General features: G+C 45.9%; 1 protein-coding gene across 2 annotated transcripts in view; it reads right to left on the bottom strand.

Annotated features, from left to right (window-relative positions):
- Positions 1–18,658, bottom strand: part of CSNK1G1 (casein kinase 1 gamma 1) — a 111,289-nt gene that overhangs the window by 5,505 nt on the left and 87,126 nt on the right. For both annotated transcript variants that reach the window (XM_030457107.1, XM_030457106.1), the window contains exons 7-13: positions 16,397–16,631; positions 14,228–14,313; positions 12,286–12,370; positions 9,965–10,113; positions 8,682–8,786; positions 4,347–4,454; positions 2,156–2,262 (exon numbers count right to left, since the gene is read on the bottom strand). In XM_030457107.1, the coding sequence (XP_030312967.1) occupies positions 2,156–2,262; positions 4,347–4,454; positions 8,682–8,786; positions 9,965–10,113; positions 12,286–12,370; positions 14,228–14,313; positions 16,397–16,631 (875 nt within the window). The remainder of the gene's footprint in view (positions 1–2,155; positions 2,263–4,346; positions 4,455–8,681; positions 8,787–9,964; positions 10,114–12,285; positions 12,371–14,227; positions 14,314–16,396; positions 16,632–18,658) is intronic.

Here is an 18,658-nt window from a genome sequence, read left to right as displayed (position 1 = left end):
GAAAGCGTCACTGCAGCCATGCAAACATGCAGTGCAGACTTGCAGACACACACCATGCCTGCCCGCCACCCGCCCCCAGCCCTCAAACCACCTCTGCCCTTGATGTGGAGCCCCTCAGAACCACCTCGTTTTCCAGGGGATAGAAGCCTTGGACAAACACCCCATTTTCTTTGAAGGTGCTGGCCCCATGAGGGAACTGGGATCTGAAGGGGGTCAGGGTGATCAGCAGAGGAAGCTGCTCTTGTACGCTGCAGCTCCAGTGGCAAAAGGGACCTGTGTCTGGGACTTGCCCTTCAGGGCTGGGAGCCTGAGCTCACCTCCACCATACCCCAAAGCATTTGCACAGCTCCTCTGCCTGTCAGGATTGCCAGGGAAAGACCTTTCTGCTATTGTATCTCATCTTGACACAAGGAGCCCCAGCTCCAGCTCCTCCCAGCTTTTTCTGGCCCACCTTACTGCAGAGCAGAAACCAAAAATCCTTTGCCCTCTGCATATATGAGGGGACTTATGATCACAGATGCAAGGAAAGATGAAGCCAGCCCTTCCGGTGGCAGGAGGAATGAAGCAGACTACACTTGGGAATGACAGGAGACCCTGAACCTCAGTGCAAAGCAGACTGTGCTCAGCACCTCCAAAATCAGTTTGGGACCACAAAAATAAGGGCTGGAGAGAAAGAACAGTTCCACATGGCTCAAAGACATGTGAGACAGGGCAGCATGGCTCTTGCATGCTCCTGTTCACCTGTCTTGACATGTCCCCTGCACCCAGGGATGGGGCCAGGCCTCGCTGAAAAGGTGCTAAATGTCGTCCCATCTTAACAGCTGACTCTTTCTTGCATTGGGTTGAGGACTCTTGAGGGTGGCAGTCTTCCCTATCCTTCTCAGAAGCAACCCCAAGCTGCGTGCCCCAGGGGGGATCCACTTCAGTCTGACCAAAACAGAGCCTGTGACACCAAACCAGGGGTGCTACACTGCACACATCTAGGAGAAATATCGCCAACTCTGCAAGTTGCACCTCAAGATTTCCCCCATCTTGCTGTACTTGATGAGGAGCCTCCACCAAAACCAAGGCTTGCTCCTTGAGCTGGGAGGAGGTGTGTCTTGTTGCTGCCAGGATCATGCCCAGGCCAGCTGCCAGTGAGCAAGACCACACCAAAGTGCTTCCAGAGGGACAGAGGAACAGGCAGCAGATCTCCAGGACAACTGGCACTGGCTTCAGCCTGACGCATCCCTACGGACCTTTCCCACGCCTGCCAGTTCTCCTTCTCACCCTTCCTAACAGAGCTTCCCACAAAGATGGAGACAAACAACGTGGGACAAGAGACACCACTGTCATCCAGTCAAATTATACCCAACGTCACAGTACCAACCAGAACAAAGGCAGCCCTGGGGCCTATTCACCCTTGGCATGGGGACTGTCAGGATCACAGTGTGACCCACTAGGACGTGGTCTAGTTCAGAGACAGTGAGAAGGTCCCATGTTAAGGATCATGCAAAAGGTGACATGATGGGTGTCAGATGTGCAAAGGAGGCCAAATGGTCAAAGCAGCAGCTTTGTATATCAGTTCTCACTCTTGACCGCAAGCAATAGAGGTCGACTCAGAGGAAGCACACTCTTCCCCACAAGCAAAATGACTACTTCTGGTTTCTCTCTCAGCTTCCACTGGATTGGACCTGGAGAATTCAGAGAGAACCATCCCATCCCTGCAGGACTAGGACTGTTCTGGATACCTGGCACCTACTTCTTGCAGCCAGAAATAAAGTGTTAACTTTCAGAGCAACAATCTCTTTACCAAGCTGTGCTAAAACTACTCCTACACTCTCAGCATGAAAGTACATCACATTCTCCTACTATCCAGGACACTCACCAGGATGCCTGAAATCAATTCCCGTTATTCTGGTATTTGTGCTAGTCTCTATCTAGGAATACATGCTCTGAGTTCAGAGTTATGTTCTCCAGCCACGACAAGTGTAAAAAAAGAAGCAGCAGCAGCAGAAGCACTGAAGGCACCATGCACAAAAGCAGCAATATGCAAGGAGAAGGACACAGGACATGAGCACTGAGTGCTTCAGCATGGGGAAACATCCCAACTTGTTTCCCAGAAGGAGGATTAATGACCCCACCAGTGGAAAGCCTGTTTGTAAAGCAAACGTACTTAGCTTCCTCCACCACCTCCACCTCCGCCTGTGCTGTTATGGGTGCGTTGGAGTGTGCCCCCGTCGGGTCATCAACGTTCAGCTCCCCGTTGGTTGAGCTGACCACCTGGAACACAAAGAAACACCTTGTCACACACTGAACATGTGGTGTCCCCCCTCATCTGGATAAGGTTGCTGTGGGAATGGGAAATCTGTGCAATAATTCTGTTTGCTCCTGCCTCTTTTCACCTTCTTAGCAGACTGCGGGATTTCTTGGATGCCACTGGATTACGCACCTAGTTTGGAGACCAGGTCTGTATTTGCCAGGAGAGCACATATTTTCTGGGTTATTCATCATTGCCAAAACGATTTCCAAAGAAACCTGTATGAGACCAAAGTCCAGTGCCTCTATCCATGCTCACCCTGACTGCCTAAGTCCTACCAACGCCTGTTGTTTCTGTGCATGAATTCCTGTTGCCAGTCTCTGCCAGGACAGATAAGGACCCAGCTCATATGGTTTTCAGAGCTCTCTTCAAGTGACAGCCCCTTGGGTTCTCTTCATAAACTCCTTCCCAGACTCATCACACTTTGGGCTCACCCAGGTTCTCCAGATGTTTATCATAGAACCATGCAATAATTAGCGTTGGAAGGGACCTTTGGAGGTCATCTAATCCAACCACCCTGCAGGGACATCTTCAACTAGATCAGCGTGCTCAGAGCCAAATCCCACACAACTTTGCAAAACACTAGCACTTCACTGTGCTATTCCCACACTTTCTTCAGCCGTTTCCTAACTTTAATTTTATAAAATGCTCTGCCTTTTCTCCTCTCTCTTTTTTTTTTTCTTCACATGCCTGAATTTTTGATGTGGCAAATTCAAACTCTGCCTTAAAGGGAATAGCCACTCAAAGCTACCAACCCGCCAAGGGTTCAGCATGAGCTGAGGTATCCATTGAGATGCAATGTAAGCATCTGCAGACCAGCAGCCATACACAGCAGAAGACTTCAAGCTCTCAGATACAGATAAACAGAACTGTAATGCTTATGGTGGCACATGCAGGCTCATAAACTGCTCAGGTAGGCAACCCTCCCAGGCACAGTCAGACTACGACTGCCTGACTGTTGCAGCTACTCTGGCAGAGCAATGTTTCTGAGGAGACACAGCTCCTGCTGGCTTTTGCAAGGAAACTATTCCCCTAACATAAATAAAGTATGAATAAAATCACCTACTCCATACTTACTGAGTGATGAATTCACAGAATATCAGAATGGTCTGGGTTGGAAAGGACCTTTGCAGTTTATCTAGTCCAACCCCCCTGCCATGGACAGGGACAACTTCCACTAAACCAGGTTGCTCCAAGCCCCATCCAACCTGGCCTTGGACATTTCTCCAGTTCACTGTCTGCTCATGACCAAGATCCAGACTAAACATACAGTATTTCTTCCTTATCTTTCAGTTCCTCTGCTGCTAAGTAAAATAACGTCAAATGAAACAATGAATGTGGCTAATAAAGCAAAAAACCCCAAAACATTGAATTCAACCAAGTATCAGTAATAAGTAAAAATTTCCACTTAATCTGCATTTCACTTGGGGGCACCCTGCACTTCCTGTCTCTTCAGTTCTGTCCCACTCCAGGCACCAGCCTCTGTTTCACCAGACCCAGTTTTCAAAGTGTGTCTGACACCAGAGCCAGCTCTCACAAGCAAACCTCTGCCAAAGAGTTCACCTCACCAGCAATGTTAGGCAGTTCTTGTTTGCTTGAATGACTCTTGCATCTTCTTTCCAGCATATCCAGCCATCTTGCTCTGACAGTAGAGCAACAGGCAGTCAAACAGTTCAACTATTTTCCTAACATGTATAGGGTTTCTATGCAACAAACCTTTTTTCAGCTGCCTCTTATGACCTAAGAGCATCCCCAAGGAGGGGCTAGAGGGGTGCTTTACAGACCAGACCAACTAGTATGCACTCCTTTCTGTGTTCAGTTGGACAAATATGAGTTCAAAAAGACTCTCAGAGGAAAACTTTCACTGAACACTGTTGGCCATCATGGCTCGAGTCCCACAAAACCTTCAGTGTCACTTACAGGCCAGGATCAAACTGGCTTGCAGAGCTGCTCTCCAGACCATGACGTTACTGCAATTTGGGGAGAATTCAGGGGTTTTAATACAAAATCTGTCATCAAGGCTGTACACTTCAGAAGGAAGAGATACCTGTACTGATCCCCCGTGCCGATCTGCGGCCAAATGAGATGTCAAGTACGAGGTATTTGTCTGCCGGCTCGGCTGGATCTCCCACTCTCCTCGGCGATCTGATGACACCTGCTCACAGGTTCAGAAGCAGGAGAGAAACGAAAGAGAGGGCAAAAGGTGAGCGAGGGGAAGAAACAAAAGGGTGTTTGTTAGTGAGTTAGTTCCTTTGCAAAAAGCAAGGCATTTAAACTTCTAGCTGGGCTAAAGTTTCTCTTCACCAAGTGCAGGAATGGATTTATCCTCTAGCTGCTAAACAAACAGAAAGCTCAGATCTACTCAGGAGGTTATCTCTTTAAATGGCTTCATGTCCAGGGGTTTCAGCACCAAAAGAAACACACTGACAGTATCTTCAACTACATCTCTCAGGTCACACACTCCAGAGCACTTGGCAGGGTGGTAAGATTCGCTACACAAGCTCTGCCTCCTTAAAATACATGTTTTTGAACTCAAATTTGCAACATAAAACAGAGCCACACTTTATTCACCAAAAGGCAGTTCCACACATTGATTCACCTGTACAGTGCAGAAGGAAACATCCACCGCACCTGCTTGACTGGAGAGAGGGTTGGTGGCTTTTTGGTTTTCTGCAGAAAAGTAGATAAGAAACTTTTGCTAACAATTTCTTCTGTATCCCCATCAGATGCAAACTTCAGGCAATTAAATTATTAGAATTTCATTTGTTTCGTTAGCAGAATGAAACTTTGCACTCGCATGGGAAGCTTGCTACTGGTCGCCCAGCTTTGATGACAACTCATCCAGCATTCCCCTAAGACCCAGGGGGACCTCAGTGCACCTAAACTGTGCCAACCAGCTGGAGGAACACTTCTAAGACCTGGCAGCATAGAACAAACAGACAGAGCTGAGCTGGCATTAGGCCAACAGCCCAGGACATAGTTAAGCCTTAAGTGACACATTTACAAGATATCTCCCTGGATGCCCTATAAAAAATTTAAGCACACATTTGAAAGCTGAAGTAGAAATTCTGAAAGAAGAGAGGACAGAGGAGCAGTGACCCTCCCAGGGCACAGGAACCTGGCAGGAGGGGTATTGAACAAAGACATCATGGACTTGGTCAGGGCACAAGAAGTTCAAGTGAATAAATACCAGGTCACCATCAGTGAAGCTGAAGAAGCCAACAGAAGACTGGTGCCCAGGCCCTGACTTTGCCCAGCACTACTTTTTGTGTTACTCCCTGCAGCCACAGAAGATGAGCCTGAGTCCTGGTCAGAACAAGAGGGAAACCAAAGGGCTCAGTGCCACTGCAAAAAAAGAAAAAACTAAAAGCAGAGAAAGATTCGAGACATCTTTGAATGAACTACACTAGAGCAGGAGCACATGCAAAAAGAAGCAGAATAAAAAACCCCAAGTCTCCCTGAATCCCTGCAGGAGTGACCCACACTGCTGCTCCTCTTCCAAGCAGTAACTAAATCTAGTTCATAGGTGCTGTTTTCCTAGAGGTGGTCTTGTTCAGGTATGTCCTGTTAAATCCTATAACATGTTCTTTCTTCTGGCCTGAGATGCTGCTTACACTTTTTGTACTTGGTGACATTCAAAGAAGAAGCACTTCCCTTTTAACAATTTTTTAATGTCTGCAACTCACAAGATCATGAACAACTGGAGAATTTAAATGCAGATTTTAAAAGCTAGTAGAAGACAGATTCAAAACCATCAGGTGACTTGTATAGCCCAGGTGATGGTGTAGTACCACACTACACCAACATTAGGAGAAGCATCCTTCTGCCGAGTTTCTAGGACAGGCTTTAGAAGACACAAGAGCCAGATTTTTCTCTTTCAGCTCTACAGCAGAGTACCAGATCAACTGGTTTTGAAGTAGGCTTGAGCTGAGCCACTAATACACAGCCCAAGCGGTGACATTGAGGAGGTGATGCCCATGAAATCTGAGAACATCAAGTTCCTGCTAACACTTATCATCATCCTACCAGCTATTACGACACAAGCGACTGGCACCTCAAGACAGAGGAGGCAGAGCTCCCCCCTCTTTGATAAGAGGTATTTTCACTTTAAGAGGAAAAGCTACAAAAAGATGATCACTCTCTTATCAATGTCTTTACTATGAACCAAATATTAGAAAAGAGAATCTGCAGTTGTCACTACCAGGAACAAAAATAAGGCAATTAAATCTGGAGAACATGGTAGTCACTGACCAAAACCCAGGCATCTGATTCACTCCTCTAGTTGGCTATTTTTCCTACTTTTTCCTTTTGTGAAAATAGTTTGTTTAATACTTAAAAGGAATATCCCTTGGAAGAGAGCTGTCTACACTTTGGCGAGAAGAAACTGATTTTCCTGCGTATGGAGAACACCACATAATTCAGTATCCTAAGTAATGTTTAGGTGAAAAAAATAACAAAAGCTGCTCTGTAACACAGCATCGAGACTATTTGTGAGACTCAGAAGAAGGATTGAAGGCTGTCGGCACAATATTTTGGGACTAGAACAGATTTCTTTGGGGTCTGTACTATAATTTGTGAACTAACATGCTTCAAAATGAAGCCAGGCATCATTGTCTGTCAACAGAAATGAGATTGCTCAGACATACAGAGAGTCCTGCTGTCAACGAGAACAACTGGAGACTGCCACCCATAAAAAGGGGGTTAATGCATTAATTAGGCAATGTATTAAAGCAGATTATTTCACTAGTACTCACAGACTGGTCCATGCTAATGAGCATGCATAAATGCAGCGCTGCACACGGGCTCCAAACAACCCCATTGCCTACAAGCAAGACTTCTGACCAGGGGTATTCAACCTGATCGTAGTTGATGGCTTGAGATGTGTCTCAGTCTATGTTAGCTGCTCTACCATTGAGAGTCCAGATGCAGGGAACAAGGAAAGCTCAGCCCAGACAGGTTATTACATCTCACACTTGATTCTGCACCCACAAAAGCAGCTGGTGCCAGCTGAGTGGGAGCAGAGCCAGCAGACAAGGAGCTGGAACAGCACATGGTGGCTGGAGGAGAAGAGCGAGCCCAGAACCACTCACTGGCAAGTCAGAGCAGGAACAGCTCTAGCTAGCAGCCGGTAGTTGGAGATCTACTGAACTTCTGAGCAGTTCTGTTAATACAGAAAATCCATACTCTCAACACCAACAAAATATTACAACTAGAAAAGAAAAAAACTGGGGAAATTCAAATAAAAAAAAGGCAGTTCATCTGGACCATGATGCCCAGCTGCTCTGAGTGACCCTACTCTAGCAGCCCGTTATGCTCTGCAACATCCAAATCATGAACTGGACATCCTGGGAAGGACAGAGTGAGTGAGTGTACAGGGGACATACACATCCTCATCACAACTGCACAGCCCATGGCAAGAGGGCACCTGGGGCAAGAGGGCTCCATGGTTCGAGCACTATGAGTAAAAGCACCCAAAAGAATGTTCTTTGCCAGGTAGGTCAGATGGTCTGACCAGGCTGGAGAGATGTGTTGAACAGCTCACCCTCAAACTACAGGAAAATGACCTATCCCAAATTGTACTCTGCTTGGTTCGTGATCCTGAGGAATCCCAGTAGCCAAACCAGTATTTCAGCAACCTGGTGCTTTGACAAAATTCTGCTTAAATAACAATCTCTAAATTAAACAGGAATTGTGCTTGCCATGACCAAGGCAAGAATCAGCCCCAGCCACCTCTAATGGCATATGGCTTCTCTGGTTCCAGAGGAATTCAGAGGAAATCATACAATCACAGAATCATTTTGGTTGGAAAAGATCTTTACGATCATCAGTCCAATTGTTAACCCAGCACTGACAAGGCCACTAAACTATGTCCCTCAGCAACACATTTACACAGCTTTTAAACCTCTCCAGGAATGGTAACTCCACCACTGCTCTGGGCAGCCTGGACATGAAGAAAATTGTCCCCAGTATCCAATCCAAACCTCTCCTGGCACAACTTGAGGCCTATCACTCGTTATTTGGGAGAAAAAACCTATTCCTCCCTCACTGCAACCTCCTTTCAGGGGGCTGCAGAGAGAGAGGAGGTCTTCCCTCAGCTCTCTCTTCTCCAGGATGAACAGTTCCCAGTTCCCTCAGTTGCTCCTCAAAAGATTTGTGCTCTAAACCTTTCCCCAGGTCCACTGCCCTTCTCTGGACATGCTCCAGCTCCTCAACATCCTTCTTGTTGTGAGGGGCCCAAAACTGAACCCAGGATTCCAAATGCAGCCTCACCAGTGCCAAGCACAAGGGGATGGTCCCTGCCCTGGTCCTGCTGGACACACCAGTGCTGATACAACAGGTGCTGAACAACGTGGTGCTGCTGAAGTAGATGTGAGCAACACACCTGATTGCGTAGGGCCTGCTGAGATGGTCGATCCCTGTGGATGTGGCTATCTCTCGTTACTGCGGATGTCCCAGAATCCACGTGAACAGATCCCACTGGAGTAGGCTGTAAAACAAGGCACTCATTAGGATGAAGCCAACGCTGAAGATGCAGCTCCCTCTCTCAACACAGACCTGCACAAATCTTACTTGCCAGGCTGGCTCCCATTGGGTGGAAGCAGGAAAACATCAAAACACTGACCAAAAGTACTGAAAAACAAGGACAATTACAGCCAAGGCTACAAAACCCCTTTGGATTTTAATGGACATGTGACAGATGCTGGACACCAGCACCAAACATCTTGTATAAAATTTAGTTTAAAAGTTACAACTAGGTACCTGTATCAGATCCCACATCATGTATCTCATACAGGATTATTACAGCTGGACATATACAGACTTGTGTTTCTTCTCTTATCATAGCACCACTTTTAAAAAACACACTTGCACAGAAACAGGACATGTTAAAATTAAAGCTTCATCTGCTCTGTTCTCACCAGAGTCATAATCCCTGCTCACAACATCAGTATCTCCATAGCAACCACTGCAGTTGTCAGCAATGGCACACTCATCTTACAATGGGCTTTCCATCAAATGCTTTTGTAATTAAACAAAAAATGAGAAGAAATATCATGATTCACAAAGGGAATGTTTTCTTACAAACTGTTTCAGGTACAATAAACTCCTAATGACAAATGTAGTTGGGGTGGTAAATCTTGGGCAACAGTACCCAGTTCAGCACTGCAGGCATTTGACCTGGCTCCAGTGACAGATACCTTTCCCATCACTGGCATATGATGACTGGCCATTAGCAAGAAGCTAGATCTCCTATACGTCTCAATGAGAACTTGACCATTATGGAGGTCTTCTACTATTCAGTGCTGAGGTAGCAAGTATGGTCTCCAACTTTAGGATGGATGTCTTTAGATATTGATCTCAAATCCCACGCTAGACTTGAAGAAATTAAGTCTAGCCATATTCATTACCAGAGCAGCCTTGAATGCCCCACCATAGCAAGGGCAAAGGGGTGGGAAGGGACCTTCTGCTCCATGGGGGAACTTCAAAGCACTGCAAGAAACCCGAGTGCAATACCAGGACATCTCACTATGTTGAGCCCATGTTAGCCAGAGAGCAGCAGTGAAAGATTGGATCCTGAGCTCACCAGCATTAACTGGGATTGTCAGGAAGAAAGAGGCAGGTGGTGGGGAAGTAGCACCTGGAAGGCATTTAGCAAGGACAACTTACGATTGGCCTGCCAACCCAGTCATAGGCGTAGTCAAAGGTGTACCCTTTCTTTTCAAACAGCTCTGTGAAGATGGTTCGTAAATAATCATAGTCGGGTCTCTCAAAGAAGTCCAATCGCCGGACGTACCGGAGGTACGTGGCCATCTCCTCTGTTGGAAAAGGAGAAAAAAGCAGCAGGGTCAGTTCTACTCACACAAGCTCCATCATGTACAAGCATCAGAGCAGACACAGAAACACACTGCAAATAATACCCCTTGCCATTAACTTCAGCAAGGCTTTCTCATGGCACTGGGCTCAAAGTTGGTGCTTGAAGTTGGGCTGAGGGCTCACCCAAGTGAGGGGAGGTGTCCAGGCCCACCACGTTCAGCTGAGCCATGCAGACTGACAGAAGCTGAGTATATCCAACAAGTCTTTACTCTCAGTGACCTACCTAACAGTCTTGTATTGCTGGATGAACCTCACTCAGTTTTCCAGTGCCCTCCTGTCCTGCACAAAGTCTAATAATAGTTTGATTTTGTTCTGAATCTTCTGAATGAGTTGTTATAAACCAAGGCCTGTGTTTTAGCATTGAGCATCATAGTGTGAGAGAATTGTTTGGGCTGCTGGCGCTACCTCTGGCTTGTCCTGTAGAAGCAGCAGGTTTCAGCAATATTCCACTAGGCAAATCAATTCAAACATTTACCAAGCAAAGATAGAAGTCCCACCTCTGGTCCAGAGAGCTGTAGCTCCACCTCGAACCTGAGCTCCACAGTTTTCATTCCATTCATTTGTATTTAAAAAATACACTAAAACACACGGTACAATAAATGACAACTCACTGAATCTGCCAACAGGATGCTGGTGTGTTTGTCTGCTCACACAGACATTTAAAATAGTCATGATGACTTCATCTGGGGAAGGAAAGCAGGAGATGCTGGTGGGCACCCCATGGCACCCTTGAGCTCCAGCAAAAATTAGGGCCTGGCTGGCCAGTGCACTGTGCTGCCCAACGTCACTACATCAGTCCTAGTTTTGAATATCCAAAACCCCAGTTCCAAGGGGAAGATGCTATGTTAATTTACCTGGTGCATGCAGAACAGTGACTGGGGTTAAACCAACTGCTTTCCTGCATCTGGGATGGACTTTGCATGCACGGAGAACTGAGCCCTGGCAAGTCACATCCTGCCCCGTTCCAGCCCTCCCCTTGCTGATGCCCAAGACAAGGCAGGACATTTGAGCAGAGCTCAGTACAAGTGTGAGTCTGTGCACAGCAGGATGCGTGGTACACCATCCTTGAGCTAACAAAAATGAGACCAGCTTTGCTTGTTGACACCTCACTCTGTGGCTAGCAGCATACATGTCATGTGGAGCTAAAAGGGAAAAAGAAGAGCAGAAGATAGATGATCCCCTCTTCCTCTCTGAAAGGTGGAGGACTAACTGGTGTCAGGTAGGCAAGAAACAGAAATGATTTCTCTCATCTCCCTTCAGCCCTGACCTGCAGGTGTGACCGAGCTCTGAGGAAGGACTATTAGGGAAAAAGATGACAAGAGCCAACCTGAAGATGTTCTGCTTGGAACTGGGTGGATTTTGGATGCAAATACATCTGGGAAATTAGCATGACTTGAGTGCACAACAATCCCCTTCCAGGCTTGCTGCTCCTTATGCTGGGAAAGAGTCTAGTAACACTGCTGCTCCTATAGGAATGGGGCTTATCATGGGGACCTGGGTGCTCTCCCTGATGTCAAGATTCTCATTTCCCAGACAAAAAACACCAAAACCACTCTGGGAAGACTACAAGGTACCTGGAGAGGGCTTTAACTTCATAGTCTGTTCCCCTAGCTCAAAAGTGGACTTATCTGTAAGAAAGGTGTTGAGCTTGGCTATGTGCACTTCATTAGTAAAACTCTCTTTAAAACTGCCATCAGAAGGTGGACTTCAATGACAGACATATCATCCCATCTTCTAAGGTGGCCACCTACCATTTCAACACCTGTAAAACCTTGCAGTTGGAAGAGAATTAACTCAGTAGATGCAACATAGTCCCTTGAGAGAAGAAAAATAACAAGGCCCTTTTTTAGAAGTAAGCCAAGAAGCAAATCATGAACACATGGCACTGGAGCATTGTGTAGACTCCTTCATGAGAAGAGTTACGCTCAGTCTAACCAACAGCCACAACCTCTCAGGCCTCACTAATTTATAGCAACACCTCCAGTTGCCTTCCACCTTGAGGAACAACATAATGGATACACATCAGCCAGATAATTTCTGCCAGAGGAGGTCAGGACCATCATATTTAACAAAGTATGGCCAATGGCACTGAAATGGTTCCATCAGGGCTTTACCTGGAAAGTTCTCACAGAGAACTTCAACTGGAGTGTTTCTCTTTGTGTCCCCAATCTTCTGATACCTCTCTTTTAAGGTGTCAGCCTGTAGTGCACAAAGACAAAAGAGTTGTGGAGAAAGAGTTCAACCATGTGAGAAATTACATGCTGTATGGAGAAAAACAATGTATTTAATACTCATCCTGGGTGGTACCAGAAGATGTTACTTGTGACTGAACTGCATCTTAGACTATGCCAGTAGGAATCATCTTAACCTACTGTTATTCTCACTACGCATTTTATGTGCTGTGGGCAACGAGTATCTAAGGATGCTTTCAAAACTTCTTCACTACTTGGAAGGAAGGAGATCTGGTAGTGTCTTACAAGGCTAATTTCTTACCAGCCCAGTCCTGAGGGCTGTATGGAGGAAGCTTGCATGGGACAGAAAAACAAAGCTGCAGATACTATGATTGCACAGCAGGCCTAGGCAACCTCAACATCTTCATAAACAACTGTAAAAGTAGATGAATTGCAATGGCAATTTGAGTTTCACTGTGTCTGACTGACTGCTACCACATGGATACCCAGTTTGCATCAGTCACACTTCTCCCAAATCCCACACTGCTGCCATACTGCCTGTCCTTTCCCTGCCGAAATGCCTATCACTTAGACAGCACTGATTAAACATCTGGTCATCAAGAAAATGAAACAATTTTGAGTCAGATTGCTCAGCTAAATCCCCCCTGAAGCAGAGAATTCTCCTCCAGTTGGCATCCTATGAACAGATTTTATTGCCTCCATTTCAAAACATGCCAATTACAGCTACCAAAAGCATAATTAGCATTGTAAGATGTTCTCTCAAGACTTTAGCACTGACAGTAATAGACCAAAAGTGTAAGCTGAGGAAGCCCAGAAGAGTGAAGAAGCTGTATTCTGGGTCAGACTGAAGAGCCTGTGTTTGTTCTGGAGCAAAAAACCAATGCAAGACTACAAGAGCAGCCAACTAATTCTTATCAAGTTCAGCACTGAACTGAGGAAATTTTGTAGAATCTTTTCTAAACCTGGAATTATTTTAGAACAATTTTCAGGATTAATTTAAAGCAGAGGAGTTCAACTAAGTCAGAAGCAAAATACATGATGGAGTAACACGCTTTGAGAGGTTTGAACTTGAAGGCATAGAGATTCTGATTTCTTTCACCATCGCTTTCATGATTGAAAAACTCTTTATTTACTTTTATGAGTTGTCACCTACATTTCCAGCACAGGTTTGATCAAATTTGATCCCTTCACTCACTGCGACTCCAAAGTTGAATACAGTAGCTTAATCATGGGGAAAGTGACAGAGAAGATGCAGCTACCAACAGCTTTGGAGCCAGCAAATGACTTTCTACTTGTTAATTCAGCTGATGGATGTGAGCTGCAGCTGCTGTAACTCAATTGCTCTCAGCCCTCCACATTGCACATGACATTTCATGAACTTCTGAGCACTGAGTGTCCAGTGCCTCTGGAGAAAGGCTGCCAAGCTTAATATTTCTGCCAGAGAACCAATTTTCAAGCCAAAGGCCATCTGCACGTCTAAAACCATCAAACTGCCCCCGTTGTAAACACATTCCAGAGATGCAGCTGTGGGGTTGTGTGCTGTAACTGGAATTTCATAAACAACCACTCTGTTCCAGTCACACAAGCTGCACCAACAGCTCGGGGATCTTCCCATTGCCATCCCTGTCCCAGCTGCTCACCTGCCTCTGCTTAATCTTCTCCTCAGACTTGTTCCAACTCAGCTAATGGTAACTTGAAGTAACAGGTAATACATTTCTGTCTTAAAATCTCTCCTGTAGGTAAAGCTAAGGCGTTTTTGTTAGACTTTGAGGACAGAAAACTTCTGACTGGATTTCGCAAATGTTTCCCCACCAGATTCAACCAGATAAAGTTTTAAAGGGCAAAATCTAAAGCTCAAACCTACCTTCAATCCTTGCCAGGGCAGACTGCCTCGGAGGAAATACATAAACATATGGCCAAGGGCTTCCAAGTCGTCTCGACGACTTTGCTCTAGGACAGAAGAAATTAAAAATTACTGCTGCAGCTGCAGAACTGGATCTGGGATCAGTAGCCACGCATATTTCTGAGTTATCACAGGGAAGTTCACCTGTTGTCTGCGGCTCAGACATTGTGCAAAAATATCTGGAATCCATTACAAAAAACCTGTAAACTATATAAAGAAAAGATCAGGTAGGCAGACTGAGGCGTGAGATAGCCCAGGAGATGTCGAGAAATACTGCCCAGCTTTAGGGAGGACGGATGAGGGGTGGAAATATTAATCACAAAAGAATAAAGCAGGCCCTTAGTTCCTCTCTGCAGAGCCAATACCAATGGTGCTACTGTAATGTGGTGCTGGGTTGTGTTACTTCCTCTGAACTACAAAGGATTAGGCAGGGGACAATGCAACCAGTTGCAGGGAACGACCATGCTGCACAGTGTCAGCCCTTTCCCAATTGCTTCTGCAGCTCAACACATCAGAGTGAATCAAAAATAGCTCCTAGCACTGCTTTTCCTTGTGAAAGACTTGCTGCTGTTGCCATGCAGATGTTATAACTGAGAAGCAAAAAAAAAGGAGCCTCAAGTCAAAGGAAAAAGCATCCTTAAAATAATCTACCAAAATGTATCAGAGCACCCAAGGGAGGATACAAGACAGAACAACAAATGTGGAGAGCAACAGCACAGGACTACTTCTGTGCTGGGCAGACATGGGTTCACTGGGCTCGCAGAGCAACTTGTGCAACCTCCCCTCCTCCAAACCTCCACCTACAAGCTGATACCGTGCTCCAAAGCTGCAATCTGGAGCAGATCTAGTCATGCAGTCCACATGCCATGACAAACTGCATGTGAGCTGTGTCCCTGACACTGCATCATCTGCAAGAGAAGAAAAAGGCAGTGCTTTGCCCAGCAGGACCCTCCATCAAAAGCAACAGAAAGTTTAACACACATAAGATTCCAGGAATGAGGACTCAGCAGGAGCCAATCGAGATGACAGCTCCTGCAGGCTACCCAGACACAGCTGAAAACAAGTGGGAAAAAAAGAGGATGTCCTGGATAACTTAGTGCAACAATGCAGATGACCTTCTTGGGAAGATGGTTGAGTGCAGCCAACTTTCAGAGAAGTTGTGATCACACTCCTTTATTGTGCTCAATCCTGAAATTTAATGGGACTGACTACACTTGGGATGGCCCCACAATGTCTGGGTAGAGACATCCCCCTGCATGGCCATTAGCCAACCTTCTCCTCCTCCCAGAATCACTTCTCCCACAGAAGCTGCAGCGGGAGACTCAAAACCTGCAGGGAAAAGGGTTCTCAAGAAGGCATGTGGTGTACTCCAAACACAACAGGATCTTCTTTCCATATCCATCTGCACCAGCAGTTCCCGAGTGTGTTCCCACTGTGGCTCCTCATTCCTCCATCCCTTCATGACTCTTCACCAAGTTTTCCAAACTTAGAAGTTGGTCTCCTCCCTCCTTACTCCCCAAAGAAGAGAGCAAGCTCTCCTGGAGATGTGAAAGCCAGCGACACATTGATCTCCTACCTGGGAGGCTACTCAAAGGATATTCCATTATCCTCCTGCTCTTATGAGTTTATGTAAATATAAACATTGAATTAGCTTTTTTTGCCTTTCAGCTGCAGAAGTGTAATCTTCTGGTACAAAAGAAGGCAATAAGGAGAGGAGATGTAAGGCAGGTTTAAAATTAGTTAAAAATATTAATTTTCCCCAACCAATTATGAGGTCAGGGAACATCCAACACCTTAAACTGGAAGGTACCGTTACACAGCTGTCCTATGAAAATCTATTTACTCATCATTTAGTGCAGCAATTACTAGCCACCTACTTGACTTTTATCAGTGCAAGGTTGCTACTAGTTATTTAGCTCCTAATTAAAACTATAATTATGAGGCTTCCAACATTTCAGCTGCCTCAGTTCCACAAAAGGGGGGAAAGAAAAAAGCCTCACAACTGTAAACAGCATCATGGCTCTGGACACCTTACAAACAGCTCGAAGGGCACACGAGAGAGCCATAAGTCAAGCTACCATCATAGGTCTACAGGACTCAGCAGCACAAGCTCCCGTCAACCACACAGACCTTTGCCAAGATGAGTGTTGATGGACATGTATCTTGCTGTTCCAGTCAGGCTCTTGTGTTCCCTGTAAGGTATGTGTTTTTTGGTTTCTGGGTCAATGTACTCCTTTGCCAGTCCAAAGTCTATGATGTGAATGACATGCTCTTTCTTATTGCCTTGACGGCCAATAAGGAAGTTTTCCGGCTTGACATCTCGGTAGATGAGGTTCTTGGAATGTACATACTCCATTCGAGATATCTGCAAAATAGTGAGGCAAAAGTTACTCACCAGCAGACCATCCACCACACCCTCCTACCTAAGGAAGCACCAAGGCTGTTACCCCATCACCCTACAGAGCCTGGATGCTGGCTCAGATTTCAGTTCCTCTACAAGAAATGTAACGACAGATGGAGCAAACCAAGGCAGAAGTTAGGATAGGAGCTGGGTCACATCCTCAGATGAGGTTGGCAGAGGAATTTGCCATCCCCTCCTTTCTCTGGCTACCACACTGCGCTTCCTGACTTTATCCCAACAGAAACCGCAAAGGCTGAAAATGTTTCCACCAGGACACAGGTCTTGGAAAGATACCACGGGGAACTGCAGCAGCCTTTTTGTATTGATTTTAAACACACTAAACCAGTAACCATGAGCTCTTCCCTTGCCCAAAGCCTTCCCTTGTTGCTCTGTGTCTTACTACCTTCCTCCCTCAACCCATATGTTGTCTTAGACATGCCAGATTCCTCATGGAGGGGGATTTTTGGGCAGGCAGATCAGCACTGACTAAAAGGAACAATTAATCTCAACTAGGAATAGCTGGAATGCTTTTCAGCTTTTGAATAACTGTGTTCTGGAAGTATGAGTGAAAAGGGGGAGGGGAAAGAGCAATCCCACCTCCAAAGTGACAGAGGGTTGTTTCCCCCCTGATAAGACACCTTATTCAGACACTCATTATTAATATTGCTTTGGAAACTAAATGTATTGCAGGTGAAATTCAAGTAGGTCACTGAGCAGTTCTCCTTTGGGTTCCTAACTTATTAGATAACTCCAGTTGGAAACAATTCAATTTCCAATTGAAAAAAAGAAACTGTTTACTTTGATTTATTATTTTTTTATATTTTTTTTTAAATAGGTGAATAAGAATTCCCACTTATGGCTGTCTGGGTTCATGGCTGCCCTACACACATGGTGAATCTGTTAAGCATCTCTGAAGATGCTTCTTCAGAAAGGCCATCTTCCTGTCAGCACAGAGGCTTATGACACTGCAGAACCATCACAAAGCACTCATAAACTCCAAAACTTGCACGAAAGCATGCCAGTCCACAGTGCCACCCATGCACTGTTGTGGTGGACATCACAGCATGCTGTCATCAGAATTGGGGAACATCTAAGGTGAGAGGCCCTAGCTGGTCATCCCCCAGGATCTTTCTGCAGGGAGTCACTAGTTCCCAAGTGGTTCTGCACTGGGAACCAGTGGGAGGTTCCTCATACTGGGTATGAGAAACCTCCTCATACTGGGAGGATCTCTGGCACAGGGCAGGCTGGAGCTCTGGATCATCAAGTCAGCTTTTTGCCCAGCAGAGTGGCAGTCCAGGCAGCAGTAATCTCACACCAGTCCTTCCAATCACCCCACTTGCCTTGACCACAAGCACTGTTGGGCTGGTAGACCTTGACTGCTCTTTGATTTCTCACTCTGAATCCAGATACATCTCACCTACCAAGCCCAGATCTCTGTTTCTACTTATAGATCTTTGATCCACACCTGGCTGAAAGCTCCATGCATGTGCGATCACTCCATCCTGATCCCAGAAGTTTCCCAGACACCTTATTTTTAAGGCAAACCTGCTGCATTTCCACCATTCCTAAAGAAGTAACGGACAGGAGGGGGCAGCACTCCTTATCAAATGAAAAACGCTGCAAGGGGAGGGCAGAAGACAGGAAAGAAATGGACTGCAGGGCAGTCAGTTTTAAAAACAGGCCCTTCAAAGAAGGTAACAGCACGTGTTGCTGTTCCCCTCCCCTCTGAGTGGTGATTTATTTCAATGTGCCGAGAAAATGGGTTTCATAGCTAACAGCCATTATTCCTAATCAATTACAGGATGATGCAGAACAGAGCAGATGCTCTGCACTTCAGCCATTCTTCATGCTTTGAATCACCTACAGGACACAGCAGCAGACTGGAAGACAAAAGGTAGGTCGGGAGGCAATTCAGATTAAGATGCAACCCTTAAAACTGGAACAATGCATTTCCTCACTTCTCCATACATAGCAAGCTTCCAAACAGAGCC

Source organism: Calypte anna, chromosome 10, assembly GCF_003957555.1.
Source record: "Calypte anna isolate BGI_N300 chromosome 10, bCalAnn1_v1.p, whole genome shotgun sequence".
Lineage (NCBI taxonomy): Eukaryota > Metazoa > Chordata > Aves > Apodiformes > Trochilidae > Calypte > Calypte anna.
This window is presented reverse-complemented; position numbering and strand designations above follow the sequence as displayed.